Genomic DNA, 24763 nt, shown 5'->3' with positions numbered 1-24763 from the left:
TGCAGGAAAGAGCCTGGTTTCCAGAGGTTCACGGAAGGGGCTGCCGCACAAGTGCCTGCATGCTGTACTTCCAAATGCATCCATAGCAGAAGACACCGTCCCAGGCCCGTCCCCAGTATTAAAGCCCGTGGGGTTCTGACCGGGCTGGCGGGTGAGCAGGGTGAGAACATCCACGCAGCCGTGGGGGGCCTGTGAGGGAGGCCACCTGAGGCCCAGTCTGGCCACGGGCAGCCGCTTCGGCCTGAGGGATCTCTGCCCCCTCCTTCCCCTTCCAGCTGAGTCTGTTCTCCGCTTCCCTGTCCCACCCAGCCCGGCCCGATGTGGGTCCCTGGGGTCTGTCCTCAGGAGAACTGGCTCGCGGCAGTGGGTGGCGCCCCTCGAGGAGCTGATTCTGGCTTTGGCTTAAGGATACTTTGAGTTTTATTTGAGGAAAATCTTGCAGAGCTGTCTGTCTTCTGTTAACTTGTCCCTTGGGATGTCGGAGGCCCCTGGAGTGGATGGCAGGGGTCCTTTCTCGGGCCTGTATCTGCATGTCCTTGTCCCGCTGAGCCCCGGGCAGCTGGAAACAAACTGCACTGTCACCTTTGGCTGTCACATTGCCAATTCTGCTCAATGCTTTGGGGAGATTAATAGTTGGTTCAAGGGAAAAAAACGTAAACACCCTTTTGGGTGTGATAGTGTCGCTAGCTTTTGAGAACCAACCTCCTTTTTCTCCTTTGGGTCAGAAACAGTATATTTAATGACTGTCTGTGGGACGTCTGGGACGTGGGGCTAATGTTGTCCTGTCTGCAGCTGATGAGATCGAAGCGAAGGGCATCGCGTCCGAGCTCTGGGGAAGGACGTGAAAGGCGTGTAGACCCCCGTGTGGAAGGGTGCCGGCTTCCCGTCCAGTCCCTCCCTGCTGTGGGCATGGGGGCATCTTCTGTGCTTGCCTCTCCCACTTTCTGTTCTGTGCAGAGAGGATGTACAGCTAGGAAATACTCCTTCATTTGGATCAGTTAGGGTCAGTCTCGGTGAATAACGCAGACTCTCTATCAAAACTCTTTTTGAAAGTAGTTTTTATTAGCTCTCCTTCAGGTGTTACCCACAGACATAAGCCCCAAAGGAGCTGCTTAAGTGACAGAATTAATGAGTAATAATCACCGGGCACCTGCCTTGTATTAGTTTTGACTCATAACAAACCTATATTGCAAGTTTTATGACTCCTGTATCATAGATGTAGCAACTGAGGCCCCAAGGGGTGAGGTAACTCACCCGGGTCACGTGACTAGAATGGAAACTCTGGGTCCATCAGCTGAAACTCTCTGCTCTCACCTCAGTGCGGCTGTCGCCTTCCAGCCCAGCCCAGCCCCCATGTTGGTCTCTGAATTCCAGGCCTCCTGCAGGCTCTTGTTTATCTGATGACGCTCTTCTGCGGAGACCCTGGTAAGCTATAGCCCAGCCCAATAACAACAAAGGAAAAGGCCAAATTGGTAAAAATTCCCCAACTAGTGTTCTGCTAGACCTTTTGTGAGTCCAGCAGCTGAGGGTTCTGTGTACCTTGTTTTAGCTGGCTGGTGTCAGCTGTCTTTGTGGAAAAGGTGACCATTTAGATTCACATGTGTGCTGGCTTCTAACTTGAGTCAGACATAGCAAACATCCTTGTTTGAAGAGGCCGTTTTGCCTAATGTTATTCACGTCCTTTCAAGATGGTGAGACCGATGTTGAAACAGGGAGAAAACTGGTTTAGCTTCTCAACTGCCCTGATTTATTATTAAAAAAAAAAAAAAAAGTGACTGTTGGACAAGAAGGCCAAGAGTTGGTCTCAGTTAGAATGTTGAGATAATTTTTTAAAATTCTTTATGTTGTAAGGGCTTTGGACCAGAGTGAACGTGGTGCCGACAGATGACCGTGAGGTTGGGAGCTGGACCACACATCTCTGTCCTGCTCGGCAGTGATGGACTTGGGCGGTTTGCATCAGGGCCACCTGTGAGGAAGTGAGATCTTCCACAGCAGCCTGAGCTGGGGTCCAGCAGCCCCAGGGTTTTGTTTTTTTTTTTGCCGCGCTGCGCAGCATGCAAGATCCTAGGTCCCGGACCAGGGATCGAACCCGTGCCCTCTGCAGTGGAAACAAGGGGTGCTCTGGACCGCCAGGGAAGTCCCCAAGATTTTTTTATTTTGAGCAAGTTACGTCATTTCTCTAGGCTTCAGGCTTCTCATTTCTAAAATTAGGAGGTTGACCTTGACTTTTCCCAGTAGTTCGGTACTAAAATTCTATGAAAAATAAGATACTGGGATATTATTTTTAATAGATGCCTTTGAGTACATACCTGCTATTCACAGGGACTTTACCAGCCATTTTTGTTTAGTCATTGTAACAGTGAAGTAACAGCAAAGGTTGTCCTGCTTCCACAGTAACGCTTTGCTTCCTCGTACCTGAGGTCTTCTGAATACCAGGCAAGACAAATGCTGCAACCGAGAACAATTTAGTGTAAACCACAGAATTGTTTATATTTGCATGAACAAGGGCTGTTTCTTTGAGTTTATTGGGGTGGGGAAAGAACATGAGTTTTAATCAGACATGGATTGATAATCTTCTACTGAAAAACCCTTTGACTTTGGACTAGTTGCTTCCCCTCTGCCTCAATTTCCTCATCTGTAAAGTGGACTCACTAGTCATAAGCCCGTGTTGTAGGGCTGTTTCGATCCCTGAATGAGATGCTTAGTCAAAGCAGCCAGCAGAGCACAAGACCACGGCAGGTGCTTAACAAACGTTGAGACGATACTTAATTTATGTAACCGATTTGTTCTATTAAGAGAGAATTATTCATTGTTTTAAATAAATGTCTCATACCCTGTATTCTGTGGGCTTTTATAATGAAACTAGAATTCTCTTCCCCTTGGGGAAAATTACTAATGGTGAAAAGTGTGGCGGAAACACTTAAAAACTATATTGCCTGTATAAATGTTGTATAATATGTAATTATGTATTAATTATTTAAATCCTGTTTGAAGAAATAATCACGGAGAGAAAGAGGGTTGAGAAGGTGCATGGCACAGGGAACACAAGCAAACACAGAGCACGTCCACTTCCGGAGTGGCAGCTCCATGTGCTGTCCTGCCCCATCCCAGCCATCAGCTTAGAGACTGAGGACGTGGTCCCTTTCTTCAGGGACTCACGGTCGAGTGCCGGGGTCGGCAGACTTTCCCTGTGAAGGGTTGAATAGTAGACATTTTCCGCTTTGCAGGCCGTGTGTCCTGTGTTGTCACCCCTGTGCTCGGCACATGCACTTGTGCACTAGCAGAGACGGGCCCCATCGAACTCGACGTGCAGAACAGGGGGCAGGGCCACATCGGGCCTGCGGGCTGTAGTTTGCCAACCCCTGAGCTGGTGAAAGGAAGATTTGTAAGCAGCAGGCAATTATGTTATGTTCTGATAAATAGTCCTGAGTTCAGGTTGTCATAGGAGTACAGAACAGGGGTACTAGGAAGAGGAGAGCTTCTCAATTGACTTGATTAAGTATATGGAAACGTATTCTTTGTATCTTTCTAATTTTCTACCCCTTGTAATTAATTGTGTGCTTACAAAGCTGCTGTATGCCCATCGAAAGGCATAACGCCAGGAGTACAGAAAGGCTGCCATTCTCCAACCCGCAGGTGATCTACAATGTTAAATAATTTTGGTTGAAATGAGTTTTATCCATTGAGCCAGGAAAATCGGGGTGTGCATGGATATTGTAGGACAGGCAAAGGGCCCTGCGGCTTTTGGGGAACTGGGGGTCCCCTGGCGTGGCTGGGCCCTGGCAGGGCAGAGAGGTGAGGGGTGACTCGGCCCAGAGGCACTTCTCAGGGCTCAGAGAAGTCAGGGTCACAGCTGCCAGGCAGTGGGGAGGGACAAGGCATTTGTCTCCGCAGGTAAAAGATAATTTTCCTTCTGCCTCTGAGTTCTTCTCGATTGATCACCTGGTCATCACATTCTTCTCGTTCCAAGGATTCCCTGACCCTGCTGTCCAAAGGTCTCCACACTTCGCTCCCTTCCAAAATTAGTGGGACTCGTTTCAATGTTACAGTCCAGTTTTGTTCCCGCGCAATACTAAAAGATCTCTTCTAGTAACACATGTAGCAACTGTTTAATTTCTTGCTAAGAATCTTTCAGTTACTTAATATCAATTACGTGTGAGAAGCCGGTGTGTTGAATTCACTTAAGGCATGAATAGTTCCCTGGGGTTGAATGTTCAGGGCGGTGGAGTTTTTTGGTTTTGTGTTTTTTCTCTCTTTCTGGTTTTGCAATCGTCCTCTTTAATGTATAGGGTTTACTATCGATTTCCCTTCTTAGAGGTAGTAAACTAGGCATTGCAGGATTTGGAAAGACTCTCCAGGGTTTTGGTTGATAGAAGGTCGTTGCTTATTTACCGTCTCTGCTGCCTGTGGATCATAGATTCAGCATCCCCCAGGGCCATAGTGGGCATCATGGCCCACTCGTAAGGACGTTTGCTAACGTAAGCCTCTGCTTAGAACTGTACAGTGTTCCTTGTTTCCTTTCAGAAAAAGGAAAGGAAAATTGAGGGCCTCGTGTTACCTCGCAGAGATGATCCTACATCCACTACTCAGGGCCTGTTTAGGTGGTTAATTTTCTGTTTCCTTTTTAAGTTAGCTTCTTAAATTTTTATTTATTTTATAAATTGAAGTGTAGTTGATTTACAATGTTCTGTTAGTTTCAGGTGTACAGCAAAGTGATTCAGTTATACATAATATATATGTATATATCATTATATTCTTCTTTTCCATGATAGTTTTTTACAAGGTATTGAATATAGTTCCCTGTGCTATAAGAAAGAGGTTTTATACTTCCAGCCCTTTAAAAATGGTCAAATTCAGTAAGAACCGGGAAAGCCCCCGAAGGCGACAGGTTGAAGCCATTGTCACATCCATCTCTCTTCCTCCACACCAAGGTGGTACCACAGCCAAAGGACAGCAAGCGTAAGAGTCGTCACTGGAAGAAAAACAGAACAAGACCGATCACTGAGTAAGCGTTAGGGTGAGTCTAAAATGACTACACTAGTCCAAAACGGGGCTACGCGAGGTTGAAGTTCACCAGCTTTGGCAGTGTGGTCTTGGACCGGTTTCCTTTGCACGAGGAGAGAGCGGGTTTGCTGGTCTCCTCCATGGAGCACCCACAGGCTCGCAGTAGGTTTTTGGTTCAACTATTTCCCTCAGCGTGCTGTGTTTGGGTTTTTGGCACCAAGTTGGTTGGGGAAAAAGAAAGTGGAGGAGCCGTTTGAGCAGCAATTAATGAAAAACAGGGAAACAAAACTAAAAAGAAAACCCAAAAACCTCCCAGTGTATCTGGCAAGGTCGTTCATTATGTCATTTAAGGAAGCTCGAGAGAGTGCCAGCCTTAATTGGCAGTTATGTTGGCTGCTGTGAATCTCCTAAAATTGGAGGATGAACTTAGAGGCAAAAAGCAGAGAATAATGTGGGGTTTTCAAAATATGCAGTATTTCTTGAATTTTGATAGCATCTTTAGGAAAAAAAATCCGAATACTACTGGATTAAAAAGAACAAAAACAGGGCTTCCCTGGTGGTGCAGTGGTTAAGAATCCGCCTGCCAATGCAGGGGACACGCGTTCGAGCCCTGGTCCAGGAAGATCCCACATGCCGCAGAGCAACTAAGCCCGTGTGCCACAACTACTGAGCCTGCGCTCTAGAGCCTGCGAGCCACAACTACTGAGCCCACGTGCCACAACTACTGAGCCTGTGCTCCAGAGCCTGCAAGCCACAACTCCTGAAGCCCGGGTGCCTAGAGCCTGTGCTCTGTAACAAGAGAAGCCACCACAATGAAAAGCCCGTGCACCGCAATGAGGAGTAGCCCCTGCTCACTGCAACTAGAGAAAGCCCGCACGTAGCAACGAAGACCCAATGCAGCCAAAAATAAATAAATAAAATAAATCCATTAAAAAAAAAAAACTGAATAACACAGACCTGCATAGGCTGCCTCAGTGTTGAGCAGCTGATTGTAGCTAATGTGCTTCGTGGGTCCAGCTTATGTGGCCAGCCTTCCAGGGTGTGTGTGTGTGTCGGGGGTGGGGGGGAGGTGTTCTCGCCACTTCTCTTGTCTCCAGTTAAGAAACACAGAGCAGGGCAAATCCTCGGTGTATCCAACAGTGGTTCATGAGGGTCTGCTGAAATACCACTTTAGGGGGAAAAAAAGGTTGCGGAAGAATGCTGACCATGCATTTCTCTAAATTCCTCCAGTTCAGTCAGGAATTTTGTTTTATTTAAGCTTTTGAAGTTTTAAGCAGTGTTATCCCCTTTGCAGTCTGAGCAGAAACTTTTCCGTTTACCTCTACTGACTCCTCAGGGTTGGAACAGACGTGCGTTGTGACTGGTAAGACCCTCGTGGCTTCTGATGGAGCAGCCTTGGATGGGCATCTCCAGCACAGAAGATGAAACTTGGCGGAAATTTTTCACTTAGTTTCCTAAAAAATGCTTTTGGCTTTAGTCAATGAACATTAACATCATCCGTAATCTTCAGGCTCCGAAGATGTAGTTTGTTTCTAGTCATTTTGCAAACAAGCTTCCGCTAGGCCTGAGTGTTTAGATTGTGTTAAAATGCATATTCCTGAAAAGGTGAAAAGTTTTCTTTTTTTTTTTTTAGTCATTTGGTCTCACCCTAACTACTATCACTTCCACCTACCACTGTGGGTGGGAGTTTATATTACTTTAACCTCTACTTTTTTTCTTTCATTATAAGGCTTATAGATTAACTGTAGGAAGTTTGGAAAAGTCAAGAAAAGTATAAAATCGAAAATAAAACTCAACTCTCCAGAGATAGTCACTTTAAATATTTTGGAATATCTTCTAATTTCCCCTGTGGACCCAAATATCTCCTCTATTCATGGTTTTTTATTCTGAGCCTTTCTCATCCCGTTATGTCATGAGCATTTTTCTCAATCATTTGCTTTCAAAAGCAAACATTTTCATGCTGTATAGCCTTGCTGATGTCAGGCAGGTTCCCATGTCTTACAAGTTACAAACACTGAGCATCGTTGCACCAGGACATCTGTGGGCATCAGTCATAGTCTCCTTGGGAAAAACTTCCAAGAAAGGGAATTGCTGGGATAAAGAGTGTTCATGATTTCACGTCACGGGATGCACGTTGCCAGACGGCCTCGCAGAAGCGCAGGGCTTCGTTCACACGCCCAGCACAGATTTGATCCTCTTGGCTTCTCCTGCATTGTTGGGAAACTTAAAAAAAATTTTTTTTTGAAAATAAAATATTGAGCGTTGATTTTAATTAGTGGAATTGAGCATTTCCCAGGTGTTTTTTTTAACCATTTGTTTCATATTTTGTTAATTTGCCTGGTGCTTTACCCATTTCTAGTAGGAGTATCAGTCTATATTGTTATGGAAATACTTACTAAGGATAGTAACCCTTCGGCTGTTGTAGGGGAGGAGAAAACCTTTTTCCTCTACCCTCCTAGGCTCTGTGGCTGGGGCCCTGGGAACTAGACTGAAGGCAGCTGAGCAAGAGGGAACCAGGGTTCATTGCCAAGTGGAGCCGGGCACACAGGAGCGCTTGGTGACCAGTAACTCAAAGGGGTGGTCAGAACTTGGGCTCACATCTTAACAGAAGGACAGTCCGTTTGTACAGAAGTGAGGAGACAGAAGAAAAGGGGTTGAGGCTTTTAGGGGTGGCAAACTTGGGAAGGAAATATATGGGGGAACTAACGGAAGATGAGGGTTGTTTCAGTGAGGTTGTTTTTAATTTTTATCTTATATTGGAGTACAGCTGATTTACAATGTTGTGTTAGTTTCAGGTGTACAGCAAAGTGATTCAGTTATACGTATTTTTCAAATTCTTCTCCCATTTAGGTTGTTACAGAATATTGAGTTCCCTGTGCTGTATAGTAGGTCCTTGCTGATGACCTGTTTTATATGTAGTAGTGTGTACATGTTAATGCCCAGCTCCTAATTTGTCAGTGAGGCTGTTTGCAGACGCATCTGGGTGCCAGCTTTGTCTTCACGGCCATAGGACTTCCCCGGGGAGGGGGTTTCTGGCCTTCATTTCTCAGAAGCCTCTGCTTTTAGGCAGATAGGGACGCTCTGAGAAGGCTTCTTTCTGAATCTGCTGATTCTCATTTGCTCCAGCTCAAAATCATCCTTAGGCCAACGTGGCATGTTTTGGGGGTGACCCATTCTGATCCCCCTTCCAATATATTTTACAAATTTATCTCTTTATAATTTTGTTTAAGTTTGTTCTTTGTGGTACACGGGCCTCTCACTGCTGTGGCCTCTCCCATTGCGGAGCACAGGCTCCGGACGTGCAGGTTCAGTGGCCCTGGCTCACGGGCCCAGCCGCTCCGCGGCATGTGGGATCTTCCTGTACCAGGGCACGAACCTGTGTTCCCTGCATCGGCAGGTGGACTCTCAACCACTGCGCCGCCAGGGAAGCCCTTGTTTATGGTATTTTTGATGCAGGGAGGTTTTAAATAATAAGTAAAATGAATAATAATTAAGGAGTAACAGATAAACTGTTATAAAATCCATCATCTTTTTCTTAAGCAGTTTTTTTCCTCTTAGTTTTTATCCTTAGGGAGTCTCTCCACTTCAAAATTGGATAAGTAACCTGTTTTCTTCAGTTTTCTTACGTTCTTGTTTTGCATTTGACTTTATCATAGTATCTTCATTATTGCTGAAAATAAGATTATCTTCCTCATCTCCCACTTATTTTCCATCTTCTTTAGAAACTTCATTAGTTTCCTTGATGAATATTTCTCCCCTCTGGCAAGTCAAGCAATTAGATGATTCCCTTGAAAATGGTATAAATTTTATTTCTTTTAGCTTATCTTTAAAATATATAGGTAGGAAAACAGTCCACCAGATTTTCTGTAACCACTGCCTTTTTTTTGAAAAACAGAACATGTGCAGCTAAGATTGAGATCACATTCTAGGGTCAGTTCCCTCACCGTGGAGCATCACGTGGCATCACAGTGGACCATCCCCGGTCCTGGAACGACGGCAAGGGAAGCAGGCGTCAGACTATGAAATGGGGCCATGACGTCTCCGCTTTTGCGATCTTGCTAAACCTGCTGACAAAGTGCTTGACTAGAGGGCTGTTCTCATTGTTGTGAAGGGAATGGATTTGAGGGATTAATGCATGGAGACCCCTGTGTTAGTTCAGTGGGGAGGCCCCCTGTCCTCTTGCCCTGCACACTCCTTCGATCTGGTCATAAAATCAGTGCTTGCCGAATTGCAGAAGCAGCTGAGAGCTGAGCCTCCTGAAGGGTGCCTGGAGCAGCTCCCTAGAATGGCCTGTCCAGGGACTGGGTCACAGCTAGGAGGCGGGGGATTCAGGAGGTCACTGTCCAACCCAGGCTCTGGGATCACACCTCGGCCACCTGCAGACCAAGCCCTGCCTGATGTGACCACCAAATGAATGTCCCACCTGTTCCTGCCTTAACGCTTTTCCTAATTCAAGTTACCCTGGAAATTAGATCTAGGCTGTGCGCTGGAAGTTAAGTGCAGATGATGGGCAGAACCTCAGTTACATGGGAGAGCTCAGCAGTGAGGGAGCCTGGAAGTGGTGTTTTCCAGCCCACACTGCGGGAACCCACACCAAAGGGGTGACGAGCGAGCCTCCTCGCACGTCCCCATAAATCAGGTTGTCCATAACAGGGATGGAGTGGGGGGTGGGTGCCAGGTACGCTAGGAAGGAGCGCCCTCTGGCATCGGTGATTGACGGGTGTGAGAAGAGGGAGGTGACAGGTGATGATGTCAGAGACAGAACCTGTGCCACTGAGTCCTGGCTGTGCACAAGTTAGGTTTCTTAACGTCCCTTAGCCTTTGCTTAGTGAAATGACCGATTGCCGCGTCTTATCGATAGTGGGACAGATTTCGAAAGCGAGGTGATCTCAGAGCTTCCTCATACTTCTGAAATTCTTCTGGAGGTTGTAGGACATCTGAGCATATTTTATTTTCATCAGAAGTGGGGCGATCGGACAAGGGATGCTGTCCCCGTGGATTCCCAGCCCTACCTCACCTTGTTTACGGAGTGGACCTCAAGGGGCCTCCAGGGTTTAGGGATGTCCAGCAGACCCCGAGCAGGAGGGACTTTATCTTGGGGAGCCCACTGGGGTCTGGAGTGGTTTTCTTGTTGACTCAGAGATGCTGTCTGCTCCAGTGCCTGATTGAGGGGTTAAGGCGCCAGGTGGCTGTCTTGTCCTGGGTCCTCCCCCCACCCCGCCCCTCAGGCTGAGGACAGCGGGGCCAGCGACACTGCTAACCAGGCTGCCTTTCCCTCCTGGCCGTGGGAGTGGTTCTGTCTCCCTCAGCTGTTTCAGTTTTCCACTCCCGCCTTGTTAATTGATAGCGATTGCACTGAACATCTGACTAGGTAGCAACTGAATTGGGTCATGGCTGCCCAAGGCCAGGGCGAGTTATTGTTCGGGGGCCTGAACCCACAGCAGTGTTGGCAATCCGCTCCCCGCCAGATGCTTTTATGAAAATCTCTTTTGTCTCCTGGGCGCCTAATACCAGCAGAATGTGCTGCTTGGCACCACTTAACCTCAAATAAGCTCATCAGTGAGCAGTCTGGGTGGAGACGGGAGTGACTGATTCTTGGCCACAGAGCCAGCAGCTGGTCCCCCTTCCCCCCTCCCCCTCCCCTTCCCCCTCCCCCCTCCCCCTCCCCCTCCCCCCCTTCCCCCTCCCCCCCTTCCCCCCCCCCCCCCCCCCGGCAGCAACCTGGGGCCGGGTGTGTCCTTCTGCTGCCAAGCACGTGCCAGGCTGAGGTGCAGGAAGGTGTGATGTGATTGGGATTGTAACCATTATAGGTGTTGTAAGCATCTCCTCGCCCGGAGGAGCCAGATGGGCTGGTAGATGTAGGTCTTAGCCTTGGAAATCAATTGCTTTGTGGGCAGAGTCCTGTGCTGGGCAGAGTGGAGAGAAGACAATTCAGAAACAGCCTCAGAATGTGATAAACCAGGCTGGGGAGACAGAACGTACACACACGGGTACTTCCATGAGTGCTGGTTTTCCAGGCCGGCCTCCACAAGCCCCCTTAGCTCGCGCTCTAGTTTCTGACCCGGCATTTGCTGCCCAAAGCGCTGCCCAGCCCTGCTGTGCATGCTTCACGCGGCCTTTGGCCTCACCCTGCTCTTGGGGGTTGACTGTTCGAGCCCTGGCCCAGGCCTGGGAAGCTCATTCACTGTATTCAAAACAGCAGGGAAATGGCAGGCCAGGGCGGCATCGTTGTCACCTGGGCGGCTTGTCAAACTGCTTGCTGTGCTTCCTCCAGGACTTCCCGTTCGGGGTCTGGCGTGGGCCCGAGAATGTGCCTTTCTGACGCCTTCCCAGGTGATGCTGATGCTGCCGGTCCCTGGGCAGACGTAGGGGGATGTCATCCCTGGAAAGAACACCTGTATCTGAATTGTTAATGATGAGATGACGTGCAGCTAGCAGTGCCGGCCCTGGACGTGTCCCAGGGAGTCCAGGGAATGACGTGGCGGGCGGCCGCCTTCCTGCTCTGTCCAGGCTGGCTGGCCCCTCCCTTCGCAGTGGCTGGTGCAGAAGCTCGGCTTGTCCCAAAGCCCGTTGAAGCCGAGACCCCTTTTGTTTGCCCCTCGGGCCCAGACGTCAGTTGCTTGTGGGTTGAGGGCCGTGTTTCCACTTGGACACACGTCACTTCGAGGGAACAGACGTGCATTTCTCTCTCACTTCTGCAAAAGGAGGAAGGAAAAATTGGAGGGTTATTTTTATTTGTTTTTCTAAATAATAAAGCTTAATTGTAAAGATAGTCTAAATGTTGTATTCACCGATTGGCTTTCTCTCCAAGTGGAGAGAAAGTGGCTTTAGGATGTAATATGGGAAAACACAAGGGACATTGATGAGGAAAAAAAGTAAGAATGCTTAGTTAAAATTGATATTTCAGTATTCACTGCTAACCCTCTTTATTTTTAAGGCGACTTACAAAGTTTGGGGAGTTTTTTGGGATGGAAACACAGAGGTTGCTTTCAGTTTCCTCGTGTTACTGTGATACCCCATGCAAAAAGCTGGCAGGGGCTTTCCACCTGCAGGGCCGCGTGACCGCTGTGCCAGGGATGGGGGACTCCCGGCCTGCGCTGGCAGGATGGAGGAAAGACTCATCCGCAGATTCAGGGGGGGTGAGGCCCTGCAGCCTTTTATCCTCTGTCCCGGGCTGAAACGTTACCCCGCCTTCTGGGGGCAGATTTATATTTCTCATTGTTGGATTTTCAAAAACATTGAAGAGACTCTTAGCGGTATGTGTGACACAGCCTGTAAAGGGTGTCATGACCCTGAGCGCAGTTATGTGTTGCCCTTATGATTGACAAGTGGCCTCTGTGTGTGTTTCTCTCTGATCTGTTTTCTATTTGCCCCTCTCTAGTGGGATCTTGTGTGTGATAATGCCTGGAAGGTCCATGTCGCTAAGTTCTCCTTACTGGTTGGATTAATCTTTGGCTACCTGATAACTGGATGCATTGCTGACTGGTAAGTACCCACATGCCCGCCGCACAAACCTGGGAGCCGCAGCGAGCCTCTGCTGCCTAGCGGGGCACGGTCGGTGTGAGCTCACCGTGACCGAGGCTCTCCTCTGCCCTGGTGCTGGTGGCAGAGCAGAAGGCTGTAGCTGCCACCTGCAGCATTCAGAATGAAAGGAATTGGCCGGTGCACAGAGCAGACCCTTTTGAAGTGAGAATCTAAATTCATTGCAGTTCCCCGGCTGCTAGAATCTAGCAAAACCGGCTTGCAGCCTGCAAGCCCACGTCCTCCTGACCGTCAGAGTGCAGTTAGGAAGAGCCTGGGGACGTGGCTTCGAGGCTTTATGGGCTGGGCCCTGAGCGGGTGGATATACGAGAGGCGTCAAAAGATGGGGAGAGGACACGGCGGACTCTCTTCACCCCCGAGAACTGGGCGGTGGGGCCGTGCCCATGAGCTCCCTGAATGCCCACAGATCTTAGAGAGGGACAGTCCTTGTAGCTGGCTTGGCCAGCAGATGCCTGTGCGGGTCCACAGGGAGCTAGACCTTGAAAAGTGGACAGCATGTGCGTAATGGCTGGGCAGTGCAGGCAGAGGGGCGGTGACCAGAGGCGAGAAGGAATACGCTTTACGTGGGTGGGTTAGGGGCCAGGTGTGTGGTTCAGGGTGAAGTGACAGGTTGTTCGGAGGGCGATGGGGGTAGTCATGGTAATAATAACAGCGACAGTGGTAGCACCCCTCGCTTACTGGCTGCCTGCCGTGGCCGGGCACTGTGCTGAGTGTCTCCGTGGATTAGAATATCCCGTCCTCACGGCACCCCGTTGGGAAGGTACTCTTATTACCCCCGTCTCATGGTGGAGAAATGGAAGCACGGACGTTTAAGTAAAATCCCCAGGTTCACTCAGCTTTTAGGTCGGAGAGCCGGGATTTGAGACCAAGCTGGTGGTGGCCCCAGAGCCTGGCTCCACGGGTGTAGACAGCTGGCTGGTGGTACTCCAGAGAGCGCCTGCGGGGACAGAGCGGCGGGGGAGCCCAGGGAGGCCCCTTTCAGGTCTAGAACTTTCTTCCCCAAGGCTAGCGCCTATTTTGGGAGTTCCTTGCATTAATGTGAAGTGTGATTTCCTGAGTGTTCAGAATTTGCTTAATCATCGTTTGGAAGTGCTTTTTAAGGACATACTCCCTGGAGACGGCAACAGAGACGCTGTCAGTGATCTCTGGAAACCCACAGCCCGCCCTCGCATGGGGTTTGGTGGTGGCTTTTCTTGGGGAGTGGAGGCGGGGAAAGGGCGAGGGTTTGGGGTTTTGTTTTTTTTTTTAAACCAAATCCTTGAGCTTAAACGTCTTCAGAGTGAGCTATACTGACCTAAAAGATACTCTAATCCCAATGTTTTAACCACAAAGACTTTTGTTTCCTAGAAACCTGCATTGAAATAGGTGGGGAAGGCTATGGTGATATAACCACGTCACTTCTTCCTAAAAACACGGACTTGACGGAGGTTTTAGTGTCCCGATTCCTGAGAGATTTAATAGGGGAAGTAAATATGGACCTCGAGCAACAGATCTGTGACGGTTTAAATTGCTTAGACGGGGTTTTGTGGTTTCTTCCTTCTGGCCCATCCACGCCGTTTGGCCTCCCTGACCACACGCCAGGCCTGGGGACAGAAGACAGGAGAGTCTGGGGTCTCCCTTGGCGAGCAGCCAGAGTCTGGTGCCGTGGCCGCTTGGCCAGGGTCGCCGTGGTGGGCGAGGGGCACTGGGGGCTCAGGGCGAGCAGCTTGTGCTGGGGCTCCCTGCACGTGTGAGTGGGCCTCAGTTCCAGTTTGAAAGTTTGGTGTTTTCCACCCTTGCCTGATTTACTTTTGGCATTTTACTCCCTGCTAGAGCCTTACTTCAAAGGAGATAAACACATGTAGAGGGGAGACCGGATTTCACAGCCCTTGGCACCGTTTCACGGCTGTGTAGGGAAGTTGATCCAGTCCTAGGTTAAGCTAAGACCGCAGTCAGCGTCTAAGAAAACTTTAAAAAGTGACTGTTTTCCACACACGTTCTATCTGGGACCGGACAGTATGTACGGTCACGCGTTAGTTCACATGGAAGAGGGGGACCGGCCCGGTCAGTGGCTGTCGCCCGATGACCTCGTTCCCCCCCCCCCCCCCCCGGGTCTTTGGCTGGACATCCTGCATGTCTCGCCCAGCCGGTCCCGGGAGGCTGCCTTTATGGGCTGCACTGCAGGCCCTCTTGTCCTCTGGCTCCCGGCTGAGCCTGGCCAGCGGGGCAGAGGCCGGGGGTGGGGGGGCGCGGGGAGCACAGGCTGGAGATGTGAGGGAGGGGACAGCAAGGTGGCAGCATTTCCCTCCCCTGCTTGGTCTCTGTAGAGTTGCCATCGTTCGGGGCCCCCCCTGCCTGCGCCCCGTCTCTGAGCTCTGGACTGTCCTTGCTCCCCACTCCCTGCTGTCGGCAGCCCCAGCCTTCTCTCCCAGCTTGCCCCCCGCTTTGTAAATAATCCCTCCGTTAAAGTCTCCTCCGAGTCCTCCGTTTGAGCGGGACACCTGTGTCCTGTGGAGACCCTGTCGTATTTCTCTGGGGGCTGTCATGGTTACCAGGCACTTGGTGGCTTGACTGACCTGACTCGTGGTCCTGTAGTTCACGCCAGGCTGAGCCCAGGGTGCCCGCAGGGCTGCAGGACCCCCTGGGGGTGCTAGGAGAGAATTCACTGCCTTGCTTTCTCCACCTTCTCGCGTTCCTTGGCTCCTGGCCCACTTCTAGTTTCCGAGCCCGAGATGGCTGGTCAGGTCCTTCTCACAAGGTCATCTCTCTGGTTCCCTGCAGCCGGGACAGGCTTTCCGGGTCCTTAGATTGGACCCACCTGGACAGTCACCTCACCTCAGGCCGTTCACCTTTGTCCCGTCTGTACAGCCCCTTTTGCCTTGAGAGGTGACACAGTCACAGGGTCTGAGGATTAGGACCGGGGCCCCCCCGAGGCCGTTATTCTGCACATCACAGATTTGGGGGTGCGATTTTACCAGTCAGCCGGTGGGGGAGGGCCCCAGCTCTGGGGCAGCCGGTGCGCACGTGAACTCCAGGGCTTTCTAAATCACTTGCACGTGTCTATACCCGACGGCCCTTCCTGAAGAAAGCACAAGCCTCGTTTGACGGAGCCTCGTCTTCCTCAAGATTCCATCCTTCCTCAGGGAGCCTGGATTCGGGGCTGCGGGGTTCTGACCCTGAGGACCATGTTGGCCCCACAGTTCCTAACACTGATTTTCACTTAATGATTTTAACAACCATTTGGGAGGGAAAGATTTAGAATCATTTCTACAAGTTAAAAAAAAAAATCCAGGATCTTTCCTAAAGTGTCAGGACAGGGCAGACCATATTTGGTGGGCGACAGGGACGCAGGATGCGGGAAGGGGACCCATGAGCTGCTGGGTGCCCTGTCCGTCATCCCTGTTAGCGATCCCAACACACTGTGATGCAGGACGATTATCCCCGTGTTACAGAGAAGGGAAGTCGAGGTAAACAAAAATGGGTAAGTTAGACTTTGTTTTCCTTCATTTTAGGAGACCAACTAAGCCATGCTTAAATTTATTTCTGTAAACGGGTTGGGTTTGGACCAAACTACCTATAGAGTCTTTGCTGATGAGGACTTAGTGGCCCCAGCACAAGTCAGGGGAGGTAATGGCTAAAAGCTCGATAAGAAGGTTGACTTACGTTGCGTTGAGCTCACAGCCTTGCTGTCCTTTCTCTAAACCAAAGCGACTGACGGGGCTGCTCAGAAGCCTAAGGAATTCTGAATGAAACTGTGTCCTGTAGTTCCCGCCCCCAGAGTTTCTAGAAATTACATCCATCCCCTGCACAGGGCAAGACCGTGCGCTCCTGAGTGTTGCTTTTTTAAAAAGCAGCTTTATTGAGAGATAATTTACATACCATAAAGCTCCCCCATTTTAAGTACCCAATTCAGTGAGTTTTAGTATATTCACAGGGTTATGCAGTCACACCACACGCCGAGTCTACACCATTGCCATCTCCTGCCCATTTGTAGTCACCGCCATTCTCACCCCAGCCCTAGACAACCACGAATCTACTCTCCATTCTCTCCATTTGCCCTTTCTGGGCACTCTGCTCTTAGGTAGGTGCCTCGTCCCAAGTCCAGGTGTTTGGGGTACCAGGCGTGGACTTTGTTCCCTTGGCAAATGGAGTCCAGTTGCTCTGTGAGCCTTCCTTCCAGTTCACTCTGGCCGTGTCACATTCATCTGTGTGGTGGAGGGTTCTGCTCTACCTGGGACACATGGCAGGTTGGGAGGGATGGAGAACAAGGGCCTCCCCATCCCAGTGGGCCACCGCTACCCAGCCCCCCCACCCTGGGCCACGCCTAGAAGCACATCGCCCCCTAGTGGTCACCGAGCTCTAACCGGCTGGCGCTGTGGCCCACCAGCCCAGGGTGCGCGCTGCCGTTTCCCGAGGTGCAGAGGATGGGCCCCTGGGGGCTTCACTTTCAGATCCACACCCGTTGTGTACAGGTCAGGCTACCTTAGTTTAGCCTGTGGTCCCTTAAATTTCCTTCTCATCATACAGTTGAAACCATTCCTTCTCATCATACAGTTGAAACCAGTCGGCAGCCGGCTGGGCCCTGGGCTCCACCAGGCCACGGGTCAGGTCGGGCCAGACTAGTTAACAGCCCAGAGAAACGGCTTGAAGCCGCTTGCCTGGGGTCTGTGTTGACCCTGGAGCCACTTCCAAAGGTCAGCAGCTTCTCAAGACCTTGAATGTTGGGCGTGTCAAGGTTGGTGTTTGGGGAAGGTGTCATTGATTGTGTTGAATTATCCCCCATGTACTCACTCGGGCACAGACTCGCCAACAGGACTTGGTTCCCGTCTCTCTGGTCTGTTGTGCGGTACTGTTGACCTGTGTTCCCTAATCTACAAGTCCAGCGGGTGCGTGCATATACCCCGGGGGCCTTCTACCCCTGGGCCTCCCCAGGTGGGTCCAGGAGGGATACAGACTCAATGCGGTGCTCACCCGGCACCCAGCGAGCACGGCGGTCCCAGGGATGCCGTGGCGTCCGGCCGGCGGCCCCACCCGGCGGTGGCGGCTAACCGTGTCCCTGTCCGCGTGCAGGTCCGGCCGGCGGCCCGTGCTGCTCTTCTCCGTCATCTTCATCCTCGTCTTTGGACTGACCGTGGCGCTGTCTGTGAATGTGACCATGTTCAGCACGCTCAGGTTCTTTGAAGGATTCTGCCTGGCCGGAGTGATTCTCACCCTGTACGCGCTACGTAAGTAGGAGCCTTCACGGCGGGTCTTGAAGAAACGAGGGGACGTGTGGCCGCTGCGTGCGAGGTTCGGGAAGGGTGTCTGCGCGCTGCGATTCGGGGAGGCGGGGGGCGGGCTGTGGAGGCAGCAGCTTCTGGAGGTGCGGACCACAGGCCTCATCTGCTGTGAAAGCACTCGTTCCCACGTTGTGTCTCTAACCCTCCCTTCAGCCCGAGCTCAGGCTCAGGGCCCGTCGGAGGGCGTGGGGGGCTGCATCGTGGCCCGGAGAAGTGGGGATCGGCCCGCAGTGGGCGTGGACGGGCTTCTGCTCTCCCCCGGGATGTTCTGTGCTCGCGTTCCGTGCACTGCCAATCCTGGACGTATCCGGGCATCCCTGCACTCGGTTCCGGAAGAGCATAGCAAGTGCTTGCTCCAGTGTGCTCCGACGGGCTCCTCAAGAGTTTCCCTTGTCTTTTTTTCTTTAAGATTGTGCCAGGTCCAGGCTTCCCACCTCCCCACGTGGCTTAAGTGGTCTGGGCTTGAACCCTAAGCGCTGGTGCTGGGAGAGCAAACGGCAGTCTCTTTAGGGTGAAGAAAATTTCCATCGTGTCTGTGACCTTTTAACTCTCCTGTCAAGGATGGTTGTCTCCTTTCTTTGTAGTTGGTGGTTTCTAGCACAGGGCCACAACCCCACAAGGAGAAGGAAGGCTTTAGGCATTTACTTATTTTCTAGTTTTATACTTTTTAATCATTGTGGAAAGAACTGTTAGGACTAATGTAAGATGATTTATGACATGTTTTCTTTTTCTTTCCCTTTGACAACATAGGCAGGATAGACTAGGTAGCAGTTTCCAGTGGGGTCAGTAAGGGTAGCTCTGATTATCTTAAGTACGGCTCTCTTACTTTAGTCTGTGATCCCTTTAAATAACACTTCTAGATGGCCTGGATTTCGTTCCCTTATTGTAGAGAACAGAACTGTAGTCGATTATAACGCAGCTTTATAACCACAGAGGATAAAAGGGCTACAGAGGTGTTCTCCTAAAGTCACTGTGGACAGTTTTGTTATCTCCTTCCAACACTGAATTGAATTGTGGTTTCTTAGAAGTCACCATTTCCAGGTTATTTGCATTTATTTTGGAACCCTTGCTCTTGGGGGTTCTTAAGGAATGTGCGTGTTCCAGGGCAGTGGGTCGAGGGGATGGCTATTTGGAGGGTTTGTTTCTTTGAACAAACGTTATGGGCGTGGGGGTGGGGGGGGTGGGCTTGAGCGCTTCCATTCAAGGTGCCTGGGCCGTGCTCCATCCCTGCCCACCCGTCCGTCTGTGCAGAGGAGCGGCTCTCGCGCTCGTTCTGGAGGAGGCTGCGGGCCCTGCTCTCAGGCCCTCCGGTCCCATGTTTGTTCAGGCGCGTGGGCATCTGCTCTCCAGGCCGCCATCCCCACGGGGCTCTGGTTCCCACAGGAGGACATCCGTCCTTTGCTTCGTCGAGGACGCTGTTCCCGGGGACGGCTCTGCACACTGGCAGAACGGAGCAGCCACGCTTCAGGAACTTAGCAGAGGAATAACCTCCGTCTCACCACCCCGGTACTTAGCCACGTTCGGTGGAGAGAACGTGTACGGAAAAGAGCCTTAAAGCAAAGCTGACATGTCGGCTTTATCTTGCGTGCTAACTGCTGACAGAGACCTCAGAGGACCCGGGAGGACCCTTGGGGCCCAGCGGGAGAGGAGCCTGACCTGCTGGCCCTGCCGGCCTGTGATAAGGAAGGAGAGCAGGGGGTGGCCGGCACTGGCCATCTCTGCAGGCTCCCCTGAACTCAGCCAGACCTGGAGAGAATTTCCCTCAAATGGCATCACTTCAGCCTCATGTAGAATCGCCCTTGTCCCTGTGAAATCTGTTGCTGTGCGTACTGTGAAAAATGAAGCTACGGCTGTTTTTTCGTGAGATTACACAGTGAGCTCTTTGTAGTAGAAAGTTCTCTTACGCACTTCAGGACCATACGAAGAGTGTGCTTATCCCGGGAGACGGCTTTGCTGTTATCGTACCGGCACAGATCGTGTAACCCAGGCATCTGCAAACTTTTTTCTGTAAAGGGACAGGTAGTAAATATTTTATTCTGTTGCAGCTACTCAGATCTGCCATCGTATCCTGAGAGCAGCCATAAATAATATGTAAATGATTAGGTGTGGCCGTGTTCCAGTAGGACTTGGTTTACAGAGGCAGATGGTGGCCAGATTTGACCAGTGGGCCGTCATATTTTAGCCACTGATAAGTGATGCTCTCTTTCCAGTGACGCTGGGAAGCTTGGAAAGCTTAGAATCTGATCTAGCATGTGTGTGGGCTTGACAAGCTGAGCTTTAAATGCTGGCCCCTCTCCTAGTTTCATTTGAAATTTTCTGCTTTCGTTTCTCCTTTGTCCCATTTTCCTATCTCCATAATTTAAGTATTATTATATGGATTTCTGCGCACAGTCTTAGGTTTTCTCGGAAATGAAGCAAGGCGTAAATAAATAGCTATGTTTTCTTAGATTGGGATTATGAGTCAAACGTCATGACAGATACCGTTGCATTGAAAATTTCCAGATATCCACCAGTGGCCCGTTGTCCGAGTTAATACAATATCTGATATAGCAAAATTAAAATAAAATGATATAAATGATTACTTGGAGTTCATTGAGATAATATTTAAACAGCATGAATCAGAAAAGCTAAGTTTGGGAAGGGAGACTCAAAAAAGGAAATAAAGTTGTAACGGGCAGACAGCGTTGGGGTGGGTGTGCTGCGTGCCAGGCTGGGGCAGCCCCTCTCTCTGGCAGTCTTGGGAGAAGACGGGCTGGTGACGAGAATTGAAGAGACCAGCTCTCAGTCTGTTGGGCAGGTGACTCTGAATGTCCTGATCAGTGTGCTTGCTAGCGTTTCATACACAAGTAGTACCTATGCTTAGTGAATGCTTGGGAATTCGTTTTGCTTAAAGGAAATTCTTCATAACCCTGGTCACAGGGTCGAAGTATTTCTTGACTCTAGAGAAGAGTTTTTACATGGGGGAAGTTGATTATTTGGAAGATACATTTTTTACGGTCCTGACGTTTTCTCCCCCTTCCACTGGCAGGTTTTTAGCTTACTTAATGCGTCTGCTGGAAAGGTCTGCATTTTCTCAGAGGAGACCTGGATATCGTTCTTTTTTCAGCCTTGCAGGTTCTTGGCATCGTAAGAAGGGAGAGTCATGATTTTTGCTGATTTCGCTTCTTGCGGAGCTTGCCGCGAAGGTGGACTCTTCATTTTGAGACATGCTGCTGACGTGTGAACGTTTTTGTGCTGTTCCGTGCAAGGCTGCTTAAGGTTTTTCCTGGCTTGGAATTTGTCTAAGGTGCATTCCAGTGAAAGACTCTCTCCTTCAAACTTTAGTTTCCGTTGGCTCACCAAAGGGAGATGCGGTTGTGTCATTAGGACTAGGACATAAACCAGAGACTGTGGGCATCTTCCCAGGAGTCTGTACCTGTCAGGTGTTGGCAGGAACCAGAGACAGCGAGCTATGCTGAGTGGTTAGTGGCAGCTATAGACGAGCTTCCTGCTGCCTCTGAGGCCTCACAAGGCACTGAAATAATTAAACACACTCGGGCCACCCTGGTGGCTTCATTGTAGCCCTTGAGCTCTGGACCCGGAAAAAAAAAAAGAAAAGGTAGAAAGTCTTGCCTTAGCTGGGCCAGCAGCAGGGAACCACAGACAAAGAAAGAAGCGAGCATCACGTTTCCTGATTCGTTTATGAAAAAGGCTTGTCAGAGACTAAAGAAATAGACGCTTTTCAGCACGGGCAGATGTGATTTGTTGTGGTGTGAATTCTTTTTCCAACAAGGATTCGTAACCTCACAGACAGGGTGATGCAGCTTTTGTAAAGATGTGTCCTTGTTTAAAAGGAGCCCCGAGAGGTTATAGCTTTTTGAGTTGACTTGATATCAGATGTAGTAAGTCCTGGGGGAGAGGAATGTGTTTAGCATACTTTTTCGAGTTTCTCTCCTCATTTGATCTCTGTCTTCCCCTCCCCACTGTTAGCAACCTCCCCCGACCCTGAGCGCAAGGAATGAGCCCGGCTTTTTGCCAGCAGAGACCAAACCATACTGACGGTGGGTGAATGAACGTTACTTTTTTTTGTTTTTCGGCCTAGCAACAGTTAGGCCGAAAAACAAAACAATTGTTTTGTTTTGTTTGAACAATTTCCTTGAAAAATTAAAAGCTTCATGTTCTTATTATAATAACCCTCCTCAAACCCATACAGCATACATAATTGGATGAATTTTACACATAAGGAGTGACCAGAAATTTCACAGGTGACTAAGTTACTGATTACTTTGCAAAATGAGGAGCCACATCTTAACTGGTAAATAATCTCTGAAGGACCTTGAGTTTGCTCTGCGTGGGGCGATGTTCTGCTTCTCACTAGCTCGTGAGATAGATGATGGATCTGGACTCAGGCTGAGTAATTTCCGTCGTGCTGGGTGACTTTCTTCCTCGCGGTTGCCTGTACTTCTATAATTTGATGTTCTTCTGAACTAATATTCCTGGGGGCGTATTTCAGTCGACAGGGTTTTTGAGCATCAGAGCTGTGCTGTACGTTCAGAAGACAGTCCACTGAACCGTGGCACCAGGGACTGAGTCATTGAGCTGTGTGGTCAAGTATAAGTGGCCCCAGCTGGCTGACGAGCAAATATTGGCACTGCGTTTGGGGGAAGGGACAGTTTCAGTGTAAGTGGCCCCAGCTGGCTGATAGCAAATATTGCCACTGTGTTGGGGTGAAGGGACAGTTTCCGTATACGTGACCCCAGCTGGCTGGTGAGCAAATATTTATTTGCACTGCGTTGGGGGGAAGGGACAGTTTCTTGTGAACGTGTGCTTGGCCATCGTCAGCGGTCACCTCTTTCTTCCCCCACCTGCCCCATCTTCAGATGCCTGGGCCTTCCCTGCGGCCACCCTGGGAGCCACAGCCCCATTCTGGTGGGACCAGCTCTACCTACAGGGCTTTGTCCACCAAGGAAGTGAGTCAGAGTTTACCCAAAGCCTTTGGCAAACATTTATTTTTAAACTTCAGAAGAGTTTTGGTTTGATCCGCGTTCAAAACCGCATGGTTGGGAAATCAGAACGGACTTAGGTTTCCCCATCTGTCTTTTTCTTCATGGGAAACACTTTACTAACCCACAGACAGACTGTGACAGGGAAGGAAGCAGATGTATAAGAGAAAGGTAACAAGACCTTTGTCCCCTCACCTGCCTTCCCCGTCACACCTCGCAGGAACCCCAGCGCTCTCGGGATGCTGTGAGAGGGCAGGGGGTCCCGGCAGCTTAGTCCCGTCCTCCCGAGGGGTTGAGGTGGCAGCGGCTGGGGCCCTGCGGCCGGTCTGAGACTGGAGAGGCGGGTTGTTCAGAAGGGAACCAGGAAACGCCACCGAGGACTAGTATTTCTAGAAGCAGTGCCAGTTCTTCAAATAAAAACGATGAAACCTCTCCCCCTTCTAACATATTAGCCGCAACCTGGATTTATGTGGAGGCTTTTCTCTGAAGAAAGTGCAAATGTCTGTGTGGCTCTAGGGCATGTGAGGATATATTGTGTCACCTGCACGTCAGGGGTGGAAATATGAGGGCAGAGGAAGGGTACACGGCTTGTGGCCTCACGGAGGCCCGGACGCCCAGTCTTCTGCTGGAAGTTGGGACAGAGGTGCGTGTAAGTGGGCGTCAAGCGCATATTCCTTTGGGTGTTTTGAATTTGGTGAAGAGAGTCCTGTCTCAAAATCAGTGGAAAAAGTAGAAACTATTTAGATATCTGGCGTTCTAAGATTAGAGTATTTGGATGCCTTTTCCCCTGCAGTGGAGGATGTTATTAAAGCTATGTCTATCCCTGAGGCCTGGGTGTTTCCCAGACTGGGATTCTAGTGGTGCGTGAGGGCTTCGTTTGAAACCAGCTGCTCACACACTAAAAGGGGAAGGAGAGAGATGTGGAAATCAGGAGATCCAGGTGTAGTGTGAGCTCCATGGTGGACCGACCCTGTGCCAACAGGCTGCTTTATCTCTAAGCTTCTGTCTGCCTCTCTCCCAAGTCAGGGCACAGGTTTCAGAGTGTGTGCCGTGGAACCATTTGTGGAGAAAATGGGTAGAAAACAAAAAGAAATGGATTCTAGGTATTAACGTTGACCACCACTGTCAAGATAAGACGACGACAAAACCAAGTGGAAACCACCGCTGCCCCCGTGCTTTCTTGCTTAAGCTTTCCATGGCTTTTCATTCTAAGCTCAACCAGGAGCCTCCCCCGGTGCTGAGGGTTTCATAGCCCTCAACAGGGGCCGGGAAGGACAGGAAACCGGGGATGCTTGGCCCTGAATGGTGTCCTTCTCCAGCCCGCGCTGGCAGCCTGAGTCGTTGCTCTCTGGAGGCTGCGGCGCTGAGGGGCTGAGGTCAGAGGTGGCGTGGGAGGTGAGTGGGGGCAGGACTAGTGGTTGACCGCTTCCCTGTGGTTCTCGACCCTGCCTTCCAGGCTGCAGCTCCACCAGCTGCTCCACCAGCCGCCCCCCCCCCACCCCACCCCCAGAACCAGGTGGACTCACGGGTCTGTTCCAGGAATCCCGTTAGATGCCACAGGATTTTCTTTTCTCTTCTGGAAAGACAGGAAGGGACACAGTGCTGGAAGCTGTGCTGACTGGAAGAGGGGGTTGAGGAGAAGTAGGAGAGCGACGTTGGACGCACTTCGTTTTGTTTTTCGCTCTTGAAACAAAAGAGAGGAAATGAACGTCACCTGGAAAGCAAGTGAAAAAGACCAGGCTTCTTTAAAAACATCCAAACGGTCCTGGTGGGAGATGAAATCATGACTGGTTTGCCAAGACTCCTGTTGGCAAAAAAACCATAACCTTGGCTGAGAGAATAGAGAGAAACGTAACTCCCGTGACGCTGAGCCCTGAGGCTTGCTGTCGGCGACCGTGTGGCTCTGTGTCACGCCAGAGCCGCTGGGCTTCAGAGAGTCTCGGTTTTGTTTTTTGGTGGCTCTCGTGAAGACAGGAC

General features: G+C 50.4%; 1 protein-coding gene across 4 annotated transcripts in view; it reads left to right on the top strand.

Annotated features, from left to right (window-relative positions):
* The window catches only part of SLC22A23 (solute carrier family 22 member 23), a 147195-nt gene that overhangs the window by 22983 nt on the left and 99449 nt on the right, over positions 1-24763 (top strand). For 3 of the 4 annotated variants that reach the window (XM_060023713.2, XM_060023714.2, XM_060023715.2), the window contains exons 2-3: positions 12386-12489; positions 17596-17750. In XM_060023713.2, the coding sequence (XP_059879696.1) occupies positions 12386-12489; positions 17596-17750 (259 nt within the window). The remainder of the gene's footprint in view (positions 1-12385; positions 12490-17595; positions 17751-24763) is intronic. The other variant, XR_009521023.2, reaches the window with a different exon arrangement.

Source organism: Delphinus delphis, chromosome 10, assembly GCF_949987515.2.
Source record: "Delphinus delphis chromosome 10, mDelDel1.2, whole genome shotgun sequence".
Lineage (NCBI taxonomy): Eukaryota > Metazoa > Chordata > Mammalia > Artiodactyla > Delphinidae > Delphinus > Delphinus delphis.
Note: the sequence above shows the minus strand (reverse complement) of the source record. Positions and strands in the feature narration are given on the sequence as shown.